Here is a 22,295-nt window from a genome sequence, read left to right on the forward strand (position 1 = left end):
GATGAACCAAGATCCTCGGGGTTTCTGTGCTGCTGGAGACAAGGTACTCCTTTGTCCCAGGGTCAGGGTGCTTCTTTCTCTCCTAGCCGAGAGAAATCTTGTCTCCACTAACACAGTAGCTATACTTGTGCTACAGCCTGGCTTTGTTTTGTAGAAGATAGTTCAGGTGAATGCACAAAGTATCAATATTAAATTTTCCTGTTGTTTACAATGAAAAAAACCCTCAGATCTGCCCTGGTTTAGTGTCAGAGGAAACCAGTGTTTCCAGCTGCTGGCTCTCTTTCAAGTTGGTTTACTCCCCTAAGCAATGAAATAAATTTCTTAGAGCAGGAGGGATTCAGTATTGCTTCTCTGCAATTCTACATAGTCATGTAATATTAATTTCATTTGATTCTATGTGTTTCGAACAAAAAGTGATGCAGCTCTACCTTTGTCTGCTCCAGGCAGGTCTGAGGCAGAGCCTGTCCAACAATGATGGGACTCAATGCCGTCATATTTCCAGTTATCCCTTGTTTTCTGGGAGGGATTGGGTGCAATTCAATAATCTAGAATGTTTGTTTACTAAGTTAGATATTCCCCTAGGTTTTTCAAATAAATTTTCATAGGGCCAGGAAAGATTTTGGTCTCAAAAGAGTGAATCAGACCATCCGAGTCACAGCTAAAAGTTTAAAGGCTAAAAAAAAAGGCCTTTGAAATTAGGCAGGAATGGCAACCAAAACCATAAACAATAAAAATAAACATGGTATAGGATGGCACAAAGAAAAGAGCACGAGGTGGACAGAAAAAGCAGGGGTGCTGGATTTAATTGCAGAACTCTTGGGATGAAGACCAGAGGTACATGTGGCATTCAGATAGAAAAGGACTCCTTCTGCCTCCCTGCATGTTTTGGATTTTCAGTTTTGACAGTGACAGGTCCTTCCGACGTCACACCTCCAAATGCACAGATTAAAAAGCATAACAGTATAGTGTGTGTGTCAGATACTTAACAGAGGTTTGTATTTGGCATAATGGAAAAGCACCTGTTAGATCCTCCATTTTCTGGGTCTGTGGTTTAGTAATACTCCTTATCAAGCAGTTCTACTTAATGACTGAGGCAGCATAAATTTTTTAATAATTGGATATATTTTTGGTGTTCATATTTAACAGTTTCAGATGTCTAATTATGATTTTCAACCATTGAAGCTTAGTGTTTTGGCTGCAGAAGCTTTTGTGTGTTAAAGGAGTTCTGATGCAGAACATAAGCTGCTCCAGCTAATCTGCATGATGGTTTAAAGGGAAATATATCTTAGTGGATATTCAAGGTAGCAGCAAAACAGTCTGGAAAGTTCACTGAATTAAAGTATGCAGCTGTGAAAATGAACCAATTCATTTGTGATACTGCAGTGCATACTCTAATTGGTTCACACTGCAATAATTTCATTCATCCATTATTATATATTTTTAAAATTAACTTTAAAAACTGTAGGACTAAAGGTTCTGTTTTTTTTTTCCGCAAGTGTAGTGTTTTTTAAAGAAAACTTTCAGCCCATACAAAGAATTGAGTCATAGTACAGAATGTGTTTACATTTAAAGTAATGGAATAAATCATTGTCCAATGTGTGAACTTCTGATACTTGCATTTCTGAGGTTCTGCATGCAAAAGCTTTTGTCTGTAAGATAAGAACATAAGAAATACTGTTCACACAAAACTACCGATACGTTTTTTTTTTTCCTGAAATCTTGTGAAAGCCCAGTTCATTTAGCATCTGTACAGCAAAAATATTTTTGACCGTGATGCTGGCAATCTTGTTTCATCCACCTACAGGTATGAAATAAGAAAAAGGTATTTTCTTTGAAGGTGTTTTGTTTTCAACCCCATTTGAGATGGAGATTAGAAAATTGTCAGAAGCAAAATTTGTTTCTCTTGTTGCATCTTTCCCCTTGCTAGCAAGAAATAAGACCTTAGAGTTAACTTAAGAAATTGCTTTTCAAGATAAGATAAAATATGTTCTTCTTTTCCTAGCTGAAGCCTTCACCTTTTTTTTTTTTCTAAGGAGTTCTGAATCCTTACTGTGTGATTTTTTTGTGAGATGCTGCCAGAATGCTTTCACAGAGGACAGATTTAAAACCACTATAGGTACCAAATAGAATGGATTCTTCTTTTCTTACGGAGGTTTATGGGATATACTTTTATTTAACTATTTTATTACTGGTAAGATGCCCCAAATTCTGATATTGTGTGGAGATTTCTACAGTCAACAGAGGGAAACTATATGCTGAAATACAGTGAAAATATTGCATCTTGTTGCACAACTTTTTTTCAGGTATCTCTTATCCTCAGCAATTGATAGTATTTAACCACATAAAATCTTCATCATACTTCAGAGATGTGTTAACAGACATGGAAAGTAATGTTTAGTATTTCTTAGTGTTGTTTTTCCTTCTGTTCTGATGTCAGTGGCACCCAAGTATATTTTGTAAACACGACGCTCTGTCTGTGCCTCATCATCAGCAAGATTTGGAGGCATTCAACTGGTGTTATTCTCCAAGGCCTCTGTGTTTATATGACTCCTTGGCTACTGAAGAAGCACTTTGCAGGTTTTCTGATCTTTATGGGAGAAAAAGGAATAACCTATTTCCAGCTTTTTCAGGGTGTTGGCAAATCTTGATAACTTTTTATATATATGTATAGTATATCAGTTTATTAATAGATATACACAGCTGTCCACTGAAATTTTAAAATAGTTATAAATATTTATGTACTGCATTTCAGAAATAATAAAAAATAGCAGACTTTTTTAGAGCCAAGGAATTTGGGCAAACATTTTAAATATCAGTGGCACTGCATATTTGTGTATGCTTCCAGTCAATAGATAGGATTTCAAAGCCTGTGTAGAACAATATATACATGCACATGTATAGTATACATAAAAGTAGATATAAGTAAATAATTTTTTTTGTTTTGTCCTGTTAAGGTGCATTTATTCTTTATCACTTGAGCAACTCAATGCAAGAAAGGAGTGTAAGATAGAAAAATATGGTTGCCTTCCTTTATTTAGAAGCTGATTTTTCTACTGTTAGTGGGTTAGACTTGGGATGAATTTAATTAGGTGAAAAGGTTTCACAGACTTTCAGTTTGAATTAATCAGTGCTAGGCACTTTGTTCTACAGTTGATCCCAGAATTTCTGTGGAAGTCAGCCTCACTTGACTTATGATTGAAGCCTTTATGAAAATCCCAAGGAAAGTCACTGTAAAAGGATTTACGTGGTTAAAGCTAGATGTCTAGTAAATACACGGAAACTCACATTCAACTCAGTGAAAATTTTAAAATGTGAGCTCTCTTTTTATCATTTTGTACTCAAGGTGCTAAACAAACACTTTTTGTTTGGAGCAGCCTCCTGTGAAAAATATTTTATAGCTCTACTATGGTAGTTAAATCAAGAGCTTATGAAGGCTACTGCCTTTACCAAAAAGTTTTACAGCATAATTTTAGTGGCATCCCTGTTATTGAAAACACAAGCATCCCGTTCAAAGAGTAAAATAGAGAAGTAAACATAATAAGTTGCCAAAATAGCATTGAATTATACTAACAATGTGTTAATTAATGAATCTAAGTACATGAGTCAGGGAATTAATTTCTGGGAGGCACTGGTCTCATGCACAAAATGCCTGTGTTTGCCTTCTAAATCCCTTTATTATTACAGTTGTGCACACCTGAGCCTCGTGTTCAAACAGGATAAGCCAATTCATTGAAAGTGTTGGCTATCATTCACCAGTTGAGAATTGTTTATTCTGCTTATATTGAGACATATAATCTATTTTTATGCTACAGAAATCAGTAATTGTACAAGAGGAAACAGCAAGGAGCTAGGTGTTGGCCAAAGTTGGCAGTATTCTTGGGAAAACTGTGTTCTCTCATCCACTGTTGAAGAAACAAACCACCTGTTTCCAAGAGGAGCGCAACTGACAGTCACATGCATCATCATTTGTACTAGTTTAGAAGCTCTGTTGGTTTACTTGTCTCATGGAGCATTTTGTGATGATAAATTTACAGCTGAATGGTTGAGGCTTATTTGCAGTTGAGCTCCAAAGAAGATTTTCTCTTCCATTTGCATTCAATCAATCCTTACTTAGAGTTTTCTGTCTGCGTTGGAACACGCGTTCTCTAATGAGAAAAAAACCTTGGGGGGAAATATTGATTCACTATAAAGCTCTATACATGATTACTTACTGGCACAAAAATTGCCAACTGCAGAAGTATGGAAGCACAGAAGAGAGCCTTTCTGTTTCTCGTGGCAGCATATGTTTATGACACATTTTTGGTGCTGGAATGTGGCAACGTCTAAATATAGGGCCTTTCCCTCATTCAGAACAAGGCTGTCGTGCAGGATGGCTGCTCCCCCAGCCAGGTGTGCCATTCTGCAGATGGCAGGAAGGCACAGGGCAGAGGTACAGAGTGGGTGCTCTGGCACACGCTGGTGGAGCACAGAGACCTGCCTCTGTGCCTGAAGAGATGTCTCACCCCAAGAGGAGGGAGGAGCAGGAGACTGGGAGAATAACACTCACGTTAGGTAAGATCTCAGTATCATGTTATGTGAAAGCTAAGCAGAGAATTTAAAGGCAAGTTTATTTATATCCCAAACTACCAGAGAAACTGAAATCTCTAGCAGCTGACTTGGAGCTCTGTGACTACTGCTTAGACAAATTTATTTTTCTCTGAGTATCCAGTCTTGGTTCTGCCCACAGCTTTTTCTAATATTATAACTCACTCTACATTAGAAATGTCACTGAACAAATTTTCCATTCCATTCTTTTTCTCGAAGTATCTAGGTACACTGCCACAAATCTGAATGGTTGTGTGCATGCAGGACCTTCTTCCAACCACGCTGCTGTCTGCTCAGTTGGTGGTAGCCAGCATTTTCAAAGGCTGCCTCTTCTGCATTATCAGCAACACCTGAAGGGAGAGGGTGTCCCACAGACTTCTGTGGTGCCAGAGTCTGGGTGAGATGTTTGCCATGATTATGGCAGGACAGTGGCTCTCCACCTGTCAGGAAAGGGTTCCCCTGAGGTTACTGTCTTAGCAATGGGCAGCTCTTAAGGTAGGAAAAAGAAAGGAAGGACCCATAAAACAAACAAATGAACAAACATACAGAATAAAACAGAAGAAAAAAGTTTGTTGCACACTAGTCTTCAGAAAATACTGACTTTTTGGTGATACAGAGAAGAATCTCCCTACAGTGCTATGTTTTGTTGAAGTTTTACTTCCTAAGTAGTTTGGCCTAGCTAACCACTGAGTTTAGAAAGACTTTCCAAGCTGCCAGATCCCTGTCCCAGCTGGGTAGCTGAGCCACATTCTTGGGTCAATGAAAAGCATCATATATATAAAGGCTCTTTATGTATACTGTTTTTCAGTGCCTCTCTGTTTAAAAGATTTCAAGTGTTAATTCAATCAAATCATATAAGTCAAATACACATAATTACACTATGATCTCCTTGTGAAGTAAAGAATCAAATGTATGTTTTCTTAAGGCATCTTCTCTTTTTGTGCTCATTTCTTGCTGATTAGCTAAGTTAAGTAACTTTGTGGTGCATGTCTCAGTCAAATTAGTAAACTGTTCAAGGTAATAAATGTTCAGCTAAAACACAATTAAAAAAATTAGGAAGCATTGTGGCATTTATTATTTTTCTTTAACTTAGTTTATTTTATTAAAGACAACATCTTCTGATTACCGTTCCTTGTTAGTGTTTGTTTTGGGGATTTTTTTGTTTGATTTGGTTTGGGGGTTTTGAGGTTTTTTGTTTGTTTGGGGGTTTTTGTCTTGGTTTTTTTTTTTTTTTTGGTGGGTGGGTTTTTTCCCACTTCATCAGTTTAGAAAGTGGGTATTGTGAATTCAGTTAAGGTGGGAATTTCATCTAATATTGTGATAGCACATATTATGATATGAGATTTACTGTTTCATATAAATTTGCTAAAGAGAAAAATTAATTTTGTAAGATATTTTTCAATCTTGTAGTCTCTGGCTGTGACTTAGGCTATTTTTTTGTGTTGGTTTTGTGGTTTTTTTTCCCTTCTCTTTTCTTTTTCATGCATCAATATGGTTATTAAAAGGCCTGACTGGGTCCACAGTTACATGTGGACAAACTTACGATTTTGAAATCAAGTCCTGGGCTGTTACTATTTTTGTATTATGGCCTGCTTGTTAGGGTGCATCTGGATTTGAATCTTAATATCTTTTAAGTACATAGGAAACTTGAAAGTAATATTTAAGTATTGTAGAACCTTGCAGAACTCAGTGCATATTTCACAAGCCCTGTTGGTTGTTAATGATGATCCCTGAAATTAGAAGGAACTGTCATTTTGATGCATAAATAAATGCATGTTGCAGTAGAAGCAATGAAATCTAATTTTTAAATAAAAGCTCTTATTTTTAAATAAGGCAGTCTTCAACTGTAATTAACTACCACCAATCAATTCATACTAACTGCTCATTTACTTTCATGGATTAATTTAATTCTGGACTAGGTTTTTGGCTAATGAGAATAAAATGTAGAAAAATAAACCCCTCAAAACCAAGCAAACGTATTCCCCCACTCTCCTACCCCTCCCCCCCAACAAAAAAAAAAAGGGAATAAAAAAGGGAATCATAAAAATGTAGGCATGTGACTTGAGGTACACATGAGGAACAGATGTGGCAAGTAAGAAGATGCTCACTTTTCCACATGCCAAGTAAAAGGGCAGCCTAATCCCGTGGGTGAGAAAATTGCAGAGAATTGACCAGATTATGACGAGATACCTTATTTCTATTTTCAAGACTTAGGTCTCCATACACCACCCAGAACCCCAGGAATCCGAATTTACTTTTGAGCCCCCAGGCTGTTATCTGCAGCTGTGCAACGTAGGAGCACACTTTGGATACATCAGTATTTGAGGGCACTGGCTAATTTTTGGCTAGCAGTGCAAGTGCGTGTCTGTTTGCTGATGTAACCATGTCGTGTCTTACATAACTTCTGCGAGGCAGGTACAAGCTGCAGAGTGGTGAACCACTCAGACCTGATGATGGGTCATCTGCTTACATGGTTAGAACCAGTCAGCCTCAATTTACTAAGAATACCCACACAGTTTTGTTGGAATGGAATGATATTCCAGTAAGTTCAAATTCAGAGATAAGGAGTTCTTATTTTATTTGAGAGTAAGTGATGGGTAGATCTTCGTGCTACCCATGTACAGGGCAGACACTCCTCTGCTAGATTTGCACATAGCATTCAAGCACTCAGGTTGGACTGCTGCAGTGCTGTACAGGGCTGCACCCTCCCAGAATCACAGAAAAGGTCTGGTTATGTTTTTATGAAAGTATTTCTTGCTGTCTTTGCTGCTAGCTTCTGGGTCTAACAATAGAGGGTTTTTTTCCAGTGTTTTGGAGAACCTGTTAGGAGACACTGAACAAGGTTGTTCATATTCATGGAGCAAAAGGCAGCTCTGACAGTGACTACCTGCGTTTGCTTTCCCTCTTGTCTCCGAGCACACGAATGCACTCAGAGCTCATGTGTTGAACTGTCTTTTTCTGACAAATGCTGGGAGAACTCAATACTCTCTCTTGCACAGGCTTCGGTAAAAGATTTTAGCTGCTGAACAAGAATTTTCTGTCTGAGTCATAGTGAAGACAAGTAGTTTAGGGAGTACGGAGGAAATCCTCACAAACCAGAAGTCCAGGCCTTCTCTTACACTAACCTGGCAAAACTGTAGCTAGCAAGGACGCTGGAACCTCATGCAGTGAGAGATGTATGGTCCCAGGTGTATGTGGCACTCTGCTCTTAGATTTGCATCTGCTTTCATGCAAGGTACTGTTTTAGCATGCAAAGTACTAATTACGAATCTGAAACCTCTGAATGGGAAGCTGTTCATTCATACGAAAGACCTTTTCCTGGGGACATAGTGCCTTTCAATGAGGGTACACAAGCTGGAAGCTCATTCAGATATCAGGAAGTTGACAGAAGGCAGAATGTTATCTGAGAGAGCTTGGAACTGGTAGTCCCAAAATCCTCCTACTTCAGGGTGGGCTGCATCTCGGTATATTTGGTTCCTGAGCAATGAGAGGGAGGATGATAATGGGATCTCATAAATCTCACAGCATACAGTAGCTGATTGGTTGGAATATACATTAAGTGCTGGGTGAAGAGGAGCTTTTTTTAGAAGTAGACTGTTTTATAACTATATTTTAAATGTTTCATGGAATGCCTAAAGCAAAAGATAGCATTTCTTTTTAATCAGGGTATTTATTTGTTGAAATAAATGAATAATTTATTTACTTGCTATCTTGGTTGTATGTCTTCTTTCTGTGGATCCTTGTCAGGATGTACTTCAAATGGATATTTTTAGACAGCAGTGTTGGTCTTGGGGAATAATTGAAGCATAGCAGTAGGTGAGTTTTATGTCCCTGTAGTTGGCCTTTGGACCTTTTGAATGTCAATTTTTATAGTAATTTCGTTACTTGAAAACATGCCGTGGTGATTAAGTGTTCACATCTTTTATCCCAGAAAATCAGTTGCCATCTTTGCATTGATCAGTCAGGAATACTGCAAGCCTTACTATGTTGTGTTCAGCTGTCTCCATGATACACATAAAACAAGTACAGGGTAATTTTTCCATCTGACTTTCCTTCAGTCTGATCTTGTCTCTACTGTTGTTAATGCAGATCAGGTAGTATAACTCAAAGGAGTCTAAATGCACGCCTCCTAAGTATGTTTATGGGTATTTGTCTAATTATTTGTCTATTTTGACAGTGACTTGTGTGCATACGTGTTTGTGTATTTATTTGCACGCCTGCATGTACTTGTCAAAATACCTTCCAGAGTTTGCTTCCAAAATGCTGGGCCTGGTTCTCAAACTTGTACAATTACTTTACTTTAAAAGATTTTTGGCAAATATAGATAAGTGAAGAAACAAGTGCAATCCAAGAGTGGTCTTGTATCAAGAGGTCTAAATTAACAGTTGATGAGATAATGAAAACCAAGTATTTCTATAACAAAAAAATCACAGGAATACCTTTGAATATTTATACCATTTACTGCATATTTAATTATAAAAGCATCTTGTATGAAATAAATATTTGGCAAAATTAAGCTACAAAAGCATCCTAGGACTGCAACAAAATGACACAAAAAGAATGCAGGGAAGCATCGTTCATTGCTGTTTATTACTATAAGTTAAATTACTTCAGCTGATTATCTCAAGTGATGTTAAAGAACTTCATCTCCAAGAGAATGAAATCACTCTCTGAGATATACTTAAAAGTAGAGTTAATGGCTTAACTTCCTTCATAAGAGCATGAAATTGTAGTTCTGGATGTTTTAAGTACTCGAGCAGACATATATGTAAAAAAGGAATCTACTTGTAATAAGATACAAGGATTACCTAATTTTGCACTGATAGATGACTGATGATAGTGTAGAGAGTTTGAAAGTATGACCATTAGCTTGAGGGCTCCATGTGCCAGGATCTCTGCCAGACAAGACATTTTCCATGAGCATTATACAAACTTTCAAAAAACGTAAGATTGTGGGAGATTTCTAAAATATTCTAGGAAATGGAGCTTGAGGCAACCCTTCACAGAAACTGTGTGCTATCATATTCTAAGCTCAAGCAATTTAACAAATAGGAGTCAACTTTATTCAGTGTTGTAATGACTTCATAGCATATGATAGAAATAAATAATAATACCATGTGAAAAGAAACTAGATACTCCCTCAGCTTGTAAACAGTTTATGGCATACATGTTTCTGTGAAAAAACTGCTGAAGTTCCAAATATAGTTACTGATGCAGCAACTCCCTAATTTAAAGATCATTTTTTCAGTGAAAATAAAATTCCTGAACAGGCACAAAACTGTGGCCTCGCTTGATTTCTGCGCCAGTTTCATGCCCAAATAGATTGCATTATGCTGTGAAGATACCAAAACGGATACAGAACTGATGTAAAAGCTGATATAAACCCACAACACTAGAAAGGCATTATCAGGCTCATGATGTGAAGACTCATCCCGATTTCCTCTGGCTTTCAAAAGTTGTGTGTGTGGTTGAATACTGAACCTGCACGCAAAGGTGCTGCCACGGGGTGTGACAGTCACGGGCTGGTTTCTGCAAAGCCATTATCCAAATATCTGACAGGAGCTGTAGCTCTGGTAGACTCTAGCACATGCAGAATATGACCACTTTTGGAAGCAAGTCTAGAAGATTCATCAGAGTTTTTCTCACTCCTGTGATAGATACTGTTACATTATAATGTCTTTTGTAATGGTCCTCCCCCCCTTTTTTTTTTTTTCCCCGCAGAGATGCAGGGCAGAAATCTGGGTCAATAAGTCTGGTCTTTTCTTAATATTAGCTAACCTTCATGCCTTCCCTTTCTTGAATGACCCTGTTAAATCCATCTCCCAGCATGGGTTACTAGTGGGTTATTATTTTCCTATATCTTTATACTAGTGTAATTAATGAAATTACTAAATCACATATATCCCGGAGCTGTTTATTAAGAATTGCTTGCTGGTACTCTTTTCAGTCTTCCCTGCCATAATTTGCCTTTTTTTGTTCTAATGAGACTTAGTTCTCTCCCTCTTAAATAAGTTTTTCCTACTAACCAGTGCTGGATGAATTTCCTTTACCACACTTCCTTTTTCATTATTTTTTACTTTGATTAGTTTTATACCTAAAATGGAACAATTAACATAGAAGAAAACACATAATAAACATTATGATAAATATCAACACATTATAAATTAGGTGTATTACAGTGATTGGGTTAAACATAAAATGATATGTTGAACCAAACTTAGGACTTAAATGAAATAAAATGTTTATGGAACAAATCTGTGACATACAACAGCATAACCATAACAACCTACCGGAGGCATAGGATAAATAAAATGTAAAAATAAGAATTGCACAGTGACTCTTAATGGTTAGCTACATTTTCTCCCAGAACTCAAGCATAATTATAATACATTTTCCAACTGTTTCTTTCTCCTTACAGTACTTGGGGTGTATAGAAGTCTTACGCTCAATGAGATCTCTTGACTTCAATACTAGAACACAGGTTGCAAGGTAAGACTTTGTACAACTATGCTTTTTTAAGTAACTTCTGACTTGTGTCCCCAGAGTGGAAAGGCTGGGAAGATGGCAAAACACATAGTAAAGAATTTTGGACACCTTCAGTCCACTTTCTAATTTTGCTTTTACAGGTAAATCTCTTACCTGGTGCTAATACAGCTCCAACAGGGCTTAAGGGATATTTTCTTCGTGGATTTTTGATATGCCAGGAGGTACTTTAGAAAATGTTTACCTGTTTGTTATGCCAAGTAAGGCACTTATCTCGTTACCAATTTCATGACATTCAAGCCAGTGAGGATGAAAATACTCTTAAAAATCTATGATGCATGGGCAAAATTAGTCTAGGGAGCTGTTTTGGGGACCTGTGTTTATAGATTTTTGCATTAATTTCTTATGAAAAGGTGTCAGAATTTCTTGGGAAAAGATGTCAGAGTACAAACCATTTGTATCCTAAAAAGGATACAAATGAAAATGTATCACCACAATGACACCAGAGACAAATGGAATAACATTTTCTTTTTCAGACTGTATGTAAGAAACAATAAGCTTGTATTAGGTTCTTACTGCAATTCTTTTAAATGTGTCATGGTATTTTCGAAAGAGCAGTACATAAGTGCAACGCTCTCTAAAGAAGTGTCCATGAATCATTTTGTTCTAAGAAGAATATTTTCTAAGAACTATAGGAAACGGTGTTTTGCAGGCATTTTCACTTGAAAACCTGAGTCACTGATTTCAGAGGAATGTGATTTCAGAGGAACGTGGCACTCATAGCAACTCGAGACCGCAATTTGCAATTTCTGGAATTGAAATAATGAAGGAATCCTTTCCAAAGAAACACATATAAAGTGACACTACTGGATACAGCCCTTGAATTTCACCTCTTTGAGGCATCTTACAGTTGCCAATAAGTCTATCATAAACCATTTGTCGTGTCATAAACAGTTAAGTGTTTCTTTTATCAAATGAGAAAAATTGCTTGGTTTTAGGCATACATGCTGATTGTATGGTCTATATGCACTGACTTTTGAGTTATACTTGCATACAGCAGCTTTGAGTTGGACCCCATAAGTCCCCACAAACATTGATTTGTCAAGATACTGCATTGATGAAAAGCATAAAAGCCCAAGGAGAGGTAAATGACAGAATTCTCTTTTTCAGGCGATGTGGACTATGGAGGTATTTGAGAATTTTACTACTGTGCTTTTAAAAAACATCGTCATGTACGTTTCTGATGTATTTGCAGCAGTGAACTTTTAAAATTATTCCATGTCTAAGCAGACTTGTAGTTCCAATGCAGGTGGTCCATTTGTGTTTCCCACTCGGAAGCTCAGTGATACTGGCCCGTGACACAGTTGTGATAATTACTGGGTTTGGTTTCTATAACCAAAAGTGAACCGAATTCATCTTTATTTTTCTGCCATTTCCTTCACTATGTGTCTTCATTGGAATAGTTTTGTACTTTTCTTATTATGTAGCTTAAAGGCACAAGTCTGCCATTAATACTTAAGCATATTTGGTGATCTGAAGCAGTATGGTGTACACAAACAAAATATCTTTGTCTTGTAGTTCCTTCAATATGAAAAAAAATTATTCTTGGCTTTTACTGTGAAACAGACTTTGAATTATATTTTTTTCTGTTGAAGTTATAGCATATTTTACTACATGATGGTCATTTTGTTGTCCCATCTTCCTCTGATCATGTCTATATCACAGGATATTTTTTTCAAGGAGGAAGTCATGTCTTCCTGTTTTGCTTTTTATTTTGCATTTACAGGTTTTTGTTTATCATAAAACACTGAAAACTCATAATTTTGATCATTTAATTCTAAAACTTTTCCGAAAGCAGAAATTTTTAGGTGACTTTTGAATCAGGATCTAGCATCTTAGGCTGCATTTCATTAATTAATCTGGCTCTAGAAATCTCCTTGTCATGTCTTATGTTTTTGGTACTCACATACTTTGTCATACAGCATTTCTCATACAAGCCTATTGTTTATTAAGAAAGTATTATTAAAGAATTACTAAAATTCACATGTGCTGATTAACTTCCTCGTGTGTATTAAGAAACCTAACACACCCTAAGGTGTGTACTGAATTAATAAGGCTGATGTTCTGATATTACATGCACCAATTCCCTCTGTGAGAAGACACCTGGCGCCAAACGGTCTGTGCAGCCCTTTGATTACAAATGAAATAAAAGCACCTGAAACTTACATTTCTGTCCACTACATCATGCATTTATTTTTAGGTATGTCCATTGCTGATTTCTCCGCAGCTATCACCAGTAAAACTCTCCTGGTAGCCTGATGGCTTCTGGTGCAGTGTGACCTGCAGAGGCCCGGGCCTGTAGATCTGGTAACGTTAGCCGTGGCTGCATCAGCTGAGGAACCTGGATCCGTAGCTGCAGTGAAGCCTCCTGTGTGTAAATTTCTCTGTGCTGTTTTCCTACAACCGCAGAAACAGATGTCACAGCAGCTGTGATCCCTTTCTGACCCAGAACTTCATAAATTGATCCCGCTGCATGCATCTAACCTGTTTGACCTGTTATTTTGCGAAGACCTTGCAAAACCAGTCGTAGCAGAAAGTGATCTGTCTGGGGCCGATATGACTTCTGGCATTATGCAGTGTTTACTAAATACGATTTAAAAACAGTTAGAAAAAAATGAGTCAAGTTACCTGATTTAATGTGGAAGTCTGCATGCATCTCTTCCTAATAAACAAAGCATTGTCTTTTTCACGTACAAAGCACTTACTCCTCTTCTAGCACTGCCTCACGTCTGTCCCTGCCTGCTTTCTTGCCCTTTTTCTCCTTTATTCTGAGCTCAAACATAGGAAGTCAGTCATTAGGAATCCTCCATTTGCCTTCTTTCTGTCTTCCAATTATTGCATATGTCACTTTATGTCTCTGCTCGCCTTGAGGATGAGCCAAATCCCAAAGTAGGATAAGCTCCTAGAATAAAAAACTTGTGTGACTCAGTCCTGGGAGGGTGAGACATGTAGTCTGTGGCTCTGCTGAAATATCTGGGTATTATTTTAGACAAACTGTTAGTCCCAGTCACAGACAATTCTGTGATTAAATGAATTAGTGCTTGTAAATGGCACTTAAATTGTTGAGCGAGCATTTAGAAATCACTTAAAAATTGAACTAAGATTTCCACTTATCTGGTGAATTAGAGATAAGAAATCAATGAGCAGAGCTTGTCCAGGTAACTTGAATGGCTTTGAACATCCCAGCTGTTATAAAGCATTAGGAAAGCATATGCATCAGTGTGTATGCATGGACCAGTCTGACAAATGAAGAACTCTGGCTTCAATTTCAGGAACTGCATTGAAGCCCCAATGTAAATAGTTTGGTCAGTAGCCTTTCCTGCCTTATTGCAGTCACGTGAAATATCAACTCATGCCATCTAATGCTGTTGTACCTAGCCTGTAACTTGTGTTTGTTTTCCTTTTTCACTTTTTTGTAAACTAAAACGTTAAAACTTGCAACGAGACGTTTATCTCCATGTGAAAGCAAGTGAGCAAGCACTTGTGTCCTACACTTCACTGGATCTTAACAAGCTTCGTGGTGCCTTGCAAAGCTATTGTTGTCCTAATTTTGTGTCTGATTTGAGAAAAGTGAACAGCTATGTGCAATTTATAATAGATTTTCCCCTTTATGATTCACATTTGAAGTCTCAGGATTCTCTCACTCCAGGAGAAACAGAAGAAGCAGAGTAGTATAATCACTTGTATTGTGTTTTTTCTTTTCTGTAATGAATGTAACATCATGTGAACTCTTGAGCAAATAAATGGATGCACAAGACAAGGGTCAGCAGTTATACACAGTGATAAATGGAAGCCAACTGAATCCACGTGTTGCATCATTAATTATCCAGTGATAATTCTGGTAACACATGTGAAGTCAAGATAACTTTCCTGGGGAGTAAGACGAACAAAAGCATTTAATTTTCAACATAATGGAGCAACAGGAGGACTAGCAGATGAGACTACTGGGCTAACCACAGGTGGCAAGTGGTTAAAGTTCATCAGAAACCTACCATCGTCCTCACAGAAAGGGGCCCCTCTTAAGTTTCTGTGGCCAGGCCCTTTGTGCCTTTGGGCTTTTTATTAAAAAAAATAAATAAAATTAAAAATCAGGTAAAACTCTTTTGCAACATGTGCAGTGTTTGCAGTTCATGTAATATGTTTGCATCCTTATTGTTCAAGCTGTTCTGATGTAATGAGTCCTCACTGCTGTGTTGTATGCATGAGTGAGTTATGCACTGGTTTGAATTAGATGTTGCATGCACTGTTTTGTTGTACGTCCAAGTCTGGGCTACAAGGGTGCATGTTCACTGGCACTTAATGCAATGCCATCAGTTTGCTGCATGCAGCATCAGAAAGTCTCACCTCCCCATGCTGAGTAAAACATTATGTTGCATGCTGTCTTAATAGCAAGTAGATCAGAGGACTGAAATACTTCATATCAGTGCTGGACCCAAATCCAAACTCTGATTCCAGCCCTCTCCACGAACCATGTTGGGCTGAACAGCTGGAAAGAGATTCCTCTCCAAATTTGTGGCCTGAACTTTATTAAGAATATTATTAGAGCAAATCCTTTTATGCTAATATCCCAAGCTTTTGGAGGAGAGATGGTGGAAATCCAAATTTTAGAGCTGGATTTGAGTCCAGTGCTAAGCAATACGAATGAAGCTCAGTTGATGTGGTGTTTCAACTGTATCTGTATTCTTTGCAGAAATCCACTGTCAGCAAGCATCACTGAAAGAAAGGGTGGAAGACATTGAAAAGGAAGAATGTTTCTCCTGTGATTTTTGAAGGTGGATAGGTAGTGTGTTATCTGCAGTGAATTCTTTACTCAGTGTCCTCCTTAACACACTGTCTTGCTTAGAAGGTGAGTGCAGTTCACCTCTGCCTTCTGCTGTGTGTACCCTGGCTGTGGGGCAGTGCTTATGGGATGGTGCTTAGGGGATGGCAGAACACATAAACCATCTGGATGCACAGCTGTATGCAGGAAGGAATGTGCACAGTTACTTCAGAGTCAAAACTCTGGGAGGCAGGGGTGCTGACTGACTACTGCTAGGTTTACCAGGAAACAAGATTCTCAAAAGTGGATGGAGGCATCCTTATAATTCATACAGCACACCACTGAGTGCAGCAATGACAGCTGATAGTTAGAGAATAATTTACATTTGCTAGTTAAGCTGTCATTAGCACAGAAATGGGGTAGAATAAATAGGATTTTGTATGCCTAACACTGGAATCTTTCATTTTCAAAGTAGTATTAGTGTGGAAAATGTTACCCAGTATTTGGAATAATTTGACTAATATATGATAATACAAAGCTGGACTGAGACCAATTAGTTGAGCTCACATGCCTTTGCAGGAAAACAAAGAGCCTCTCAGGGGATGGAGAGGGTCTAAAGTTGAAAGCCAAAAAGTCAGGGAAGCAGTTATGTGGATAGTCATACCCTGGGTTTTCAGAAATCTAGTGGCTCAGAATCAGAAGCAGGACTTGAGGCAGAGTGGTCTTAGCATATTTTAAATGCAAATTGCAGTACAAAGTTAATGACTGCCTAGAAACTTGGAGACACTCTCACGGTCTGCTAGTTGCACCTGGCAGCTTAAGTACACAAAGAAATGATGGCTTAAGGAATTTGTATGTCATTTCTGTGGCATGTCCAGTCACAGAATACAGTTAATCACGAATGGACAGTCCTTTTTGGCAAACACAGCTTGTCATCTATCTTATGCAGTTATTCAAAAGGGCAGCAGTAGGACTATAATCATCTAATAAAAAAAAAGCGCTTTTGTAAGATATCTGTCTCCAAAGTCCTGCTTTGGATGTGAAGCCAATTAGAGGTTAGAGAAAAATATTTGTTAGGCTAAATGTTTTCGTTTTACTTTTGTAAGGTTTTATGTCGTCCTTCGAAATATCTGCTGTGCACTACTCTTTGATAGAGAAGATACCTTAGTAAATGACCTGAGGCTGGACCCAGTTTGGAGGTTATTATGATCCTGATTCAGCAACAGAATACAGTTTTAATTTCTCTGTCTCCATCTCTCTGACCAGTACTAGGATAAATGACTAGAGACCAGGCTGAGTGGAAAAAAGCCTGAAGGTCACAAAAGAAGTTAAAGGATTGAGCTACTTAACAGATCTTAACCTTGAAGTACATTGGGTTTTTTTTAGTTTTTTAGGTGCCATTGACCATATTCGTGACAGATGGAGGGCTGTGTATGAGAAAGGTTTTGTAGGTGTGGATTCAATGCCAAGGTTTTATACACTCCTACTTTACATCCATAAAAGCTATGTGTGCATGCAGAGTTAAGAGATATACCTAAATAAGGTGTGCTGCTGGATAAACAAGTTTCACTCTACATTTCCTAAATAAGGCTATTGCTCAGAACTACTGTATTGAAAGAAATCATCAAGATCAGGTGGACTTTTCTGTTACTGGTGAATGAAACTGGGTTTCTGAAATTTACTTGCATGTAATAAAAGAAGGTACAAATTGTACAGTCCCAAATATTCCTTAAAGTTAGGTCATCTATAAATGCTGAGAACAGAGCTCTCATTGAGCATACCAATGGATAAAAAGTCCCTTTGTCAGTAAAAGCAAAAGAGTCTTCACAAGTGCACTGATTTCTCTTAGGAGTTGAATGGAAGTCTCACACTGAAGATGCAGGAGCATAAGGATAACTATCATTAGATAGATTGCATGCTAAATACCTAGTGGCATGTGGTACTCTATGTCTAACAGTTGCCAAAGTCAACAGTTTTACTGTATAAAGTTTATTCAATAAAACAAAAATTAAGCTGGCCAGCTTCCTTTCATTTTCTGCTTGTAGATTTTCTGCTTGTGAAAAAACTCCATTTGAAGAAACAAAACGAGGAGCTGACAAGAAGAAAGAGAAGATTGTTGTCTCCTTGCTCTACCAGTGATGTCACATCAGCCTGTGTGACACATCTGCTGGTGCCACCTTGCTCCACAAACCTTTTCTCCCAGGCTTCCCATGAAGACAGGCTTCACTTCGGTCGGGATGGTGTGACAAATGGCACCACTTGGTCTCTGCACCACTTTCTGGGAGGCATTCCCCACAGGGGTGCTCCCTGCATTGTAGTCTGAACTCATGGCAGAGTCAGCCTGCCCTTCCTCTCCATGCCCGTGTTTCTCCTTAGCTGCTTCTTCAGCCTTACATCTTCCAGACATGGTCAATCTGCAAGTTGGCACTTAAAGTTCTGTAAACAGTAATATAGTGGTTTAGTGTTCAGAGCTTGTGGATGTCCCCTGTCCTACTTCAGACAGCACATGCTCGTTATGCCTGTTTTGCAAAAGAACAAACAGTATTTCAATTATTAAACAGATTTCTAAAAATGTGCTTTTGGTCTCTGGTTTTTTTTTTTTTCTTTTTCAGAAGCAAGTTATTTTTATATTTAGTACAGACTTTGTTTCTCCTCAGGAAATACTGGTACAATGCTTGGTAATGATTTAGAAGTTATTAAAATTGACAGGAACATAGTACTGTTAAGAAATAACTGTAAGTCTTCTGTACAATTCTTCCGATCATGTCATGCTTTCATTTAGAAAATCCACCTTTTCATGTCTGTTTTTTTTAACCCATGAAGTCCTAAGCTTTGGAGGTGGAAAAGGTAACCTTGGGGACTACAGGATACTAAAATATCTTAAGAGAATATTAGATGGTTTTAAGTATTGTGATACAAAACATTTCAGACTAAAGGCAAGTCACATTTTCTTGTCTCATTATTTGGCATGGCTTTACTTTTTCCAAATATGTTGAGAAAATCTGTGCTGTTTGTGTGTACCTGTCATTTCCCTGAAATATGAGTTCCAGAATTCTGGTTTTGAATCAATTAAATTGTATTAATTAAGAACAGCAACAACTAAAACAGCACAATCAGAAAAATATTTGAAACCACAAGAATGGAGAGTATTTTCATGTGATGGTGTTCCACAGAGGAGCAGATTTGAGCTTCCTGAGCCAGCTACTTTGTATAGCAGAGTAAAATATCACGAAAACTATGAAAGCTACCAGGCTTTTTAATGGAGCAAAATGGCAATGTAAAATGTCCTTTTTTCTGTCTCAGATGTCAAGTCACTTTAAAGCAGAGTAGGTGAGTTTCAGAAAATGCATATTGGTAATTTTTTTACTGGATAATCTTGTGTGCTGAAATTATATTCAAAATACACAAAATGTGTCGTGCCAAGAAAATGACTCCATGGTATGACCATCTGCAAAGCAGAAAATACTTCTGGGCAGATTTGGAGCTCAGCGTGTGGTCCCTGCTGCAGACAGCGCAGTAACTAATTTTACAAGAGATCAGCCTGGCTTTACACTGGTTTTTATCTGAGCCTAACTAATGAAACAGGATGTGGCTTAGAAAGGTGTGATGTGTGTCTGTGTCAAATAACTTTCTAATTGGAAAGGAAGCAGATGTGGTTGCACCCAACTTTTCCAAACTCCGTGCAACGTTTAGCCGTGCAGATATGTTCAGGACTTCTACCTGCCTTGGGCAAGCATTTCCACACACACAGGTCAAGTGATGGCACTCTCAACGTAGCAGCAGTATCTATTTCTGGGCCCAATTTGTGGCTGAGGTTTTTGTGCTGCTGAGGCACTTGCAAATTTGATTTGCTGAAAAAAAAGAAGCTTACGTCTGCCCTGTACTGCCTGACCATGCAAGTTGGAAAGAAATCTTTAGGCTGTTTTTTCCACATCACCAGGCTATCTGTGTAAAGACACCCCTGCCCCCATCCTCCTAGAATGTTCTGAATGGAGTGATCTGGGAACTGTCATAGAATCATTGAATTTTTGGGGTTAGAAGGGACCTTACAGATCATCTAGTTCTAACCCCCATTTCATGACTTTCACTGGACCAGGTTGCTCAGAGCCCCGTCCAACCTGGTCTTGAACTCTTCCAGGGATGGAACATCCACAGCTTTTCAGGGCAACCTGTGCCAGTGCATCACCATCCTTACAACATAGAATTTCTTTCTAACATCTAATCTAAACCTGCTCCCTTCCAGTCTGAAGCTATTTCCCCTTGTCCTATCACTACATGTAAAAAGTCTGTAAAAAGTTTCCCTTTATCTTTCTTGCAGGCTCCTTTAGGTACTGGAAGGATGCATTTAGGTCACCCGAAAGCCTTCTCTCTTCCTATCTGAAAATGCCAATTCTCTCAGCCTTTCCTCATAGGGCAGGTGCTCCCTCTAACCATCTTGGTCGTCCTTGGAAAAAAGTGCCTATCAGTGCAGTGGCAGATATTCAGCTGTTCTATTTTGTCTTGTTTTGTTCAAATACCTCTTTTAGACTTCTAAACTCCCACACAGGAAAAGTACTGTGCCCTCTGTTGCAGGTATGCAAAGGGTTGATGCCAGGGCACTCTGACCTTGCTTATGCAGAATTGCTCTGTGAATGTATTTTCTGAAGTTCCCAGCATTCTCACTAAAAGCATTCTTAAATTAAACTCTGCAATTGCTCGAATACATTCAGTATTCACAGAGTTTCAGGAACTCTGAAGAGCCACAGCATGGCCACAGCCTTTGAGAACACTGAGTTCAGTAAAACTGAGCTATTTTACTGAAATGACGACAGGTAGCTGAAAAATGTATAGAACTTTGTTCCTGAGTGAGAGGACATGTAGCCCAGCCTTTCCATGGCAGAGTGTACAAGGAGTAGCTAAGGCTGCTTTGCCATATTTCTGCCCCGAGCTCAAGCCTTTTCAGCGTTTCCACTCCTACACCTAAGTGGCAGTTTTGGTCGACGAGGTCTTTGAGTCAGATGAATCTACTGAGTAACACACTTCATGTCTGATTACAAGGAGCTGGCAGACAGTAGGGGTAGTAGTAAAACCACTACAAATCCCAACCCTGTACTAGAAAAATAACAAGATTGTACACAATTTTTGTCAGATGCAGTGGCTTGAAAAACTCTCTTATATTCCATGTTGCCACTAGAGAGAGAAGATGGTGGAGGCTAATAGGAAAAGAAAGGAAATTACATCCGAATTTATCCCTCAAGCACAGTTCATATCTCTGAAATACAAACCTGTTCTGTGAGAGGCAAAACCTGTCAGGTGTCTCAATGCACTAGCTGGACCACTGGAGAAGACAAAGAGGATGAAGTGTTGGTGATGTCTCTGTGAGAGCAACTTAGAGCCAAAACGCCAGGGAAGCTAAGACACACCTGGTGAAGCAAGAGGCATGAGTCTTAAAGACAGCAGTGGGCTGGAGGCTGTCACTGGCTGGGACTGCTCACCCCATTGCCTCCAAAGGATTTGGTTCTGTGGAAGAAAGAGTAAGGAAACCACAAGTAGCTCAGTAGCCAAAGGGGATGACTCTCTAAAACATGGTGTCTGATTGTTTGTCCTGAGCCAAAGAAAAACATTTTTAGTGAATTCTTCATTTGAGAAGAGTAATATTCATTTCTCCTGATCACATTTCTGGGAGTAGCCTATGTCTCAGTAGCATGGTGATCAGTATGCATGATGCTTGCTGTGCTTTTACTTCTAAGATGCATCAGGGCTGCTCCTTTAAAGCAACTGATTTTTACTTTCTCTTTAAGAAAAGTTAGTAACTACTTTAACTAAAACACTTGCTTGGGATCAAAAAAACATTGTGGTGAATGTAGGAACTAACTACAAGCACTGAACTGTGAAATGGAATGCTGTTGTAGCTATAGTGGTCTGAGGGCATATGCAAGGCGAGGTTTGTAGTGAGAGGCAATTTTATTAGACAAGCAGATGTAGGTAGGGGGGAAAAACATCCCCCAAAAACAAGCTGTGGAACAAACAAACTCTCTTCTAGACCTGAAGAAAGGATTGTACGCCTGAAAGCTTTTTTGACCATTCTTGCTATAAATCTCACGCTTTTTCAGAATGGCAGGACTGTAGAACTGCTTCAAGCCCTGTTCACTCTCACAACCACCCACCTCCCAAAACGTAATAAATTCATGTGATTCTTTCAGGTGATTCAAACTTTGGATTGGGCCCTAGGTAAAAGCACCCAAAGCATAACTATATAGCACTTACTGATTGCAACCAGATATAATCTGTGACATTTCCTGAGCCATTATACGTTGAATACTGATAAGTATATGAATTTCTCTCCTGATTCATTTGTTGATCCTGTGCCATCACCCAATGCATAGTTGAAACACACTGCATGTGGCACAAAGTTAACATATTTTATGTT

The 22,295-nt window shown here is 38.5% G+C and overlaps 1 protein-coding gene across 6 annotated transcripts in view; it reads left to right on the forward strand.

Annotated features, from left to right (window-relative positions):
* SHC3 (SHC adaptor protein 3) overlaps positions 1–22,295 on the forward strand; it is a 59,711-nt gene that overhangs the window by 7,397 nt on the left and 30,019 nt on the right. For all 6 annotated transcript variants that reach the window (XM_027742610.2, XM_027742621.2, XM_027742618.2 and 3 more), the window contains one exon: positions 11,003–11,073. In XM_027742610.2, coding sequence (XP_027598411.2) covers positions 11,003–11,073 — 71 coding nt within the window. The remainder of the gene's footprint in view (positions 1–11,002; positions 11,074–22,295) is intronic.

The sequence above is a fragment of the Pipra filicauda genome, unplaced genomic scaffold (genome assembly GCF_003945595.2).
Source record: "Pipra filicauda isolate LSUMZ 115617 unplaced genomic scaffold, ASM394559v2 scaffold107_size2268652_pilon, whole genome shotgun sequence".
In the NCBI taxonomy this organism is placed as follows: Eukaryota; Metazoa; Chordata; class Aves; order Passeriformes; family Pipridae; genus Pipra; species Pipra filicauda.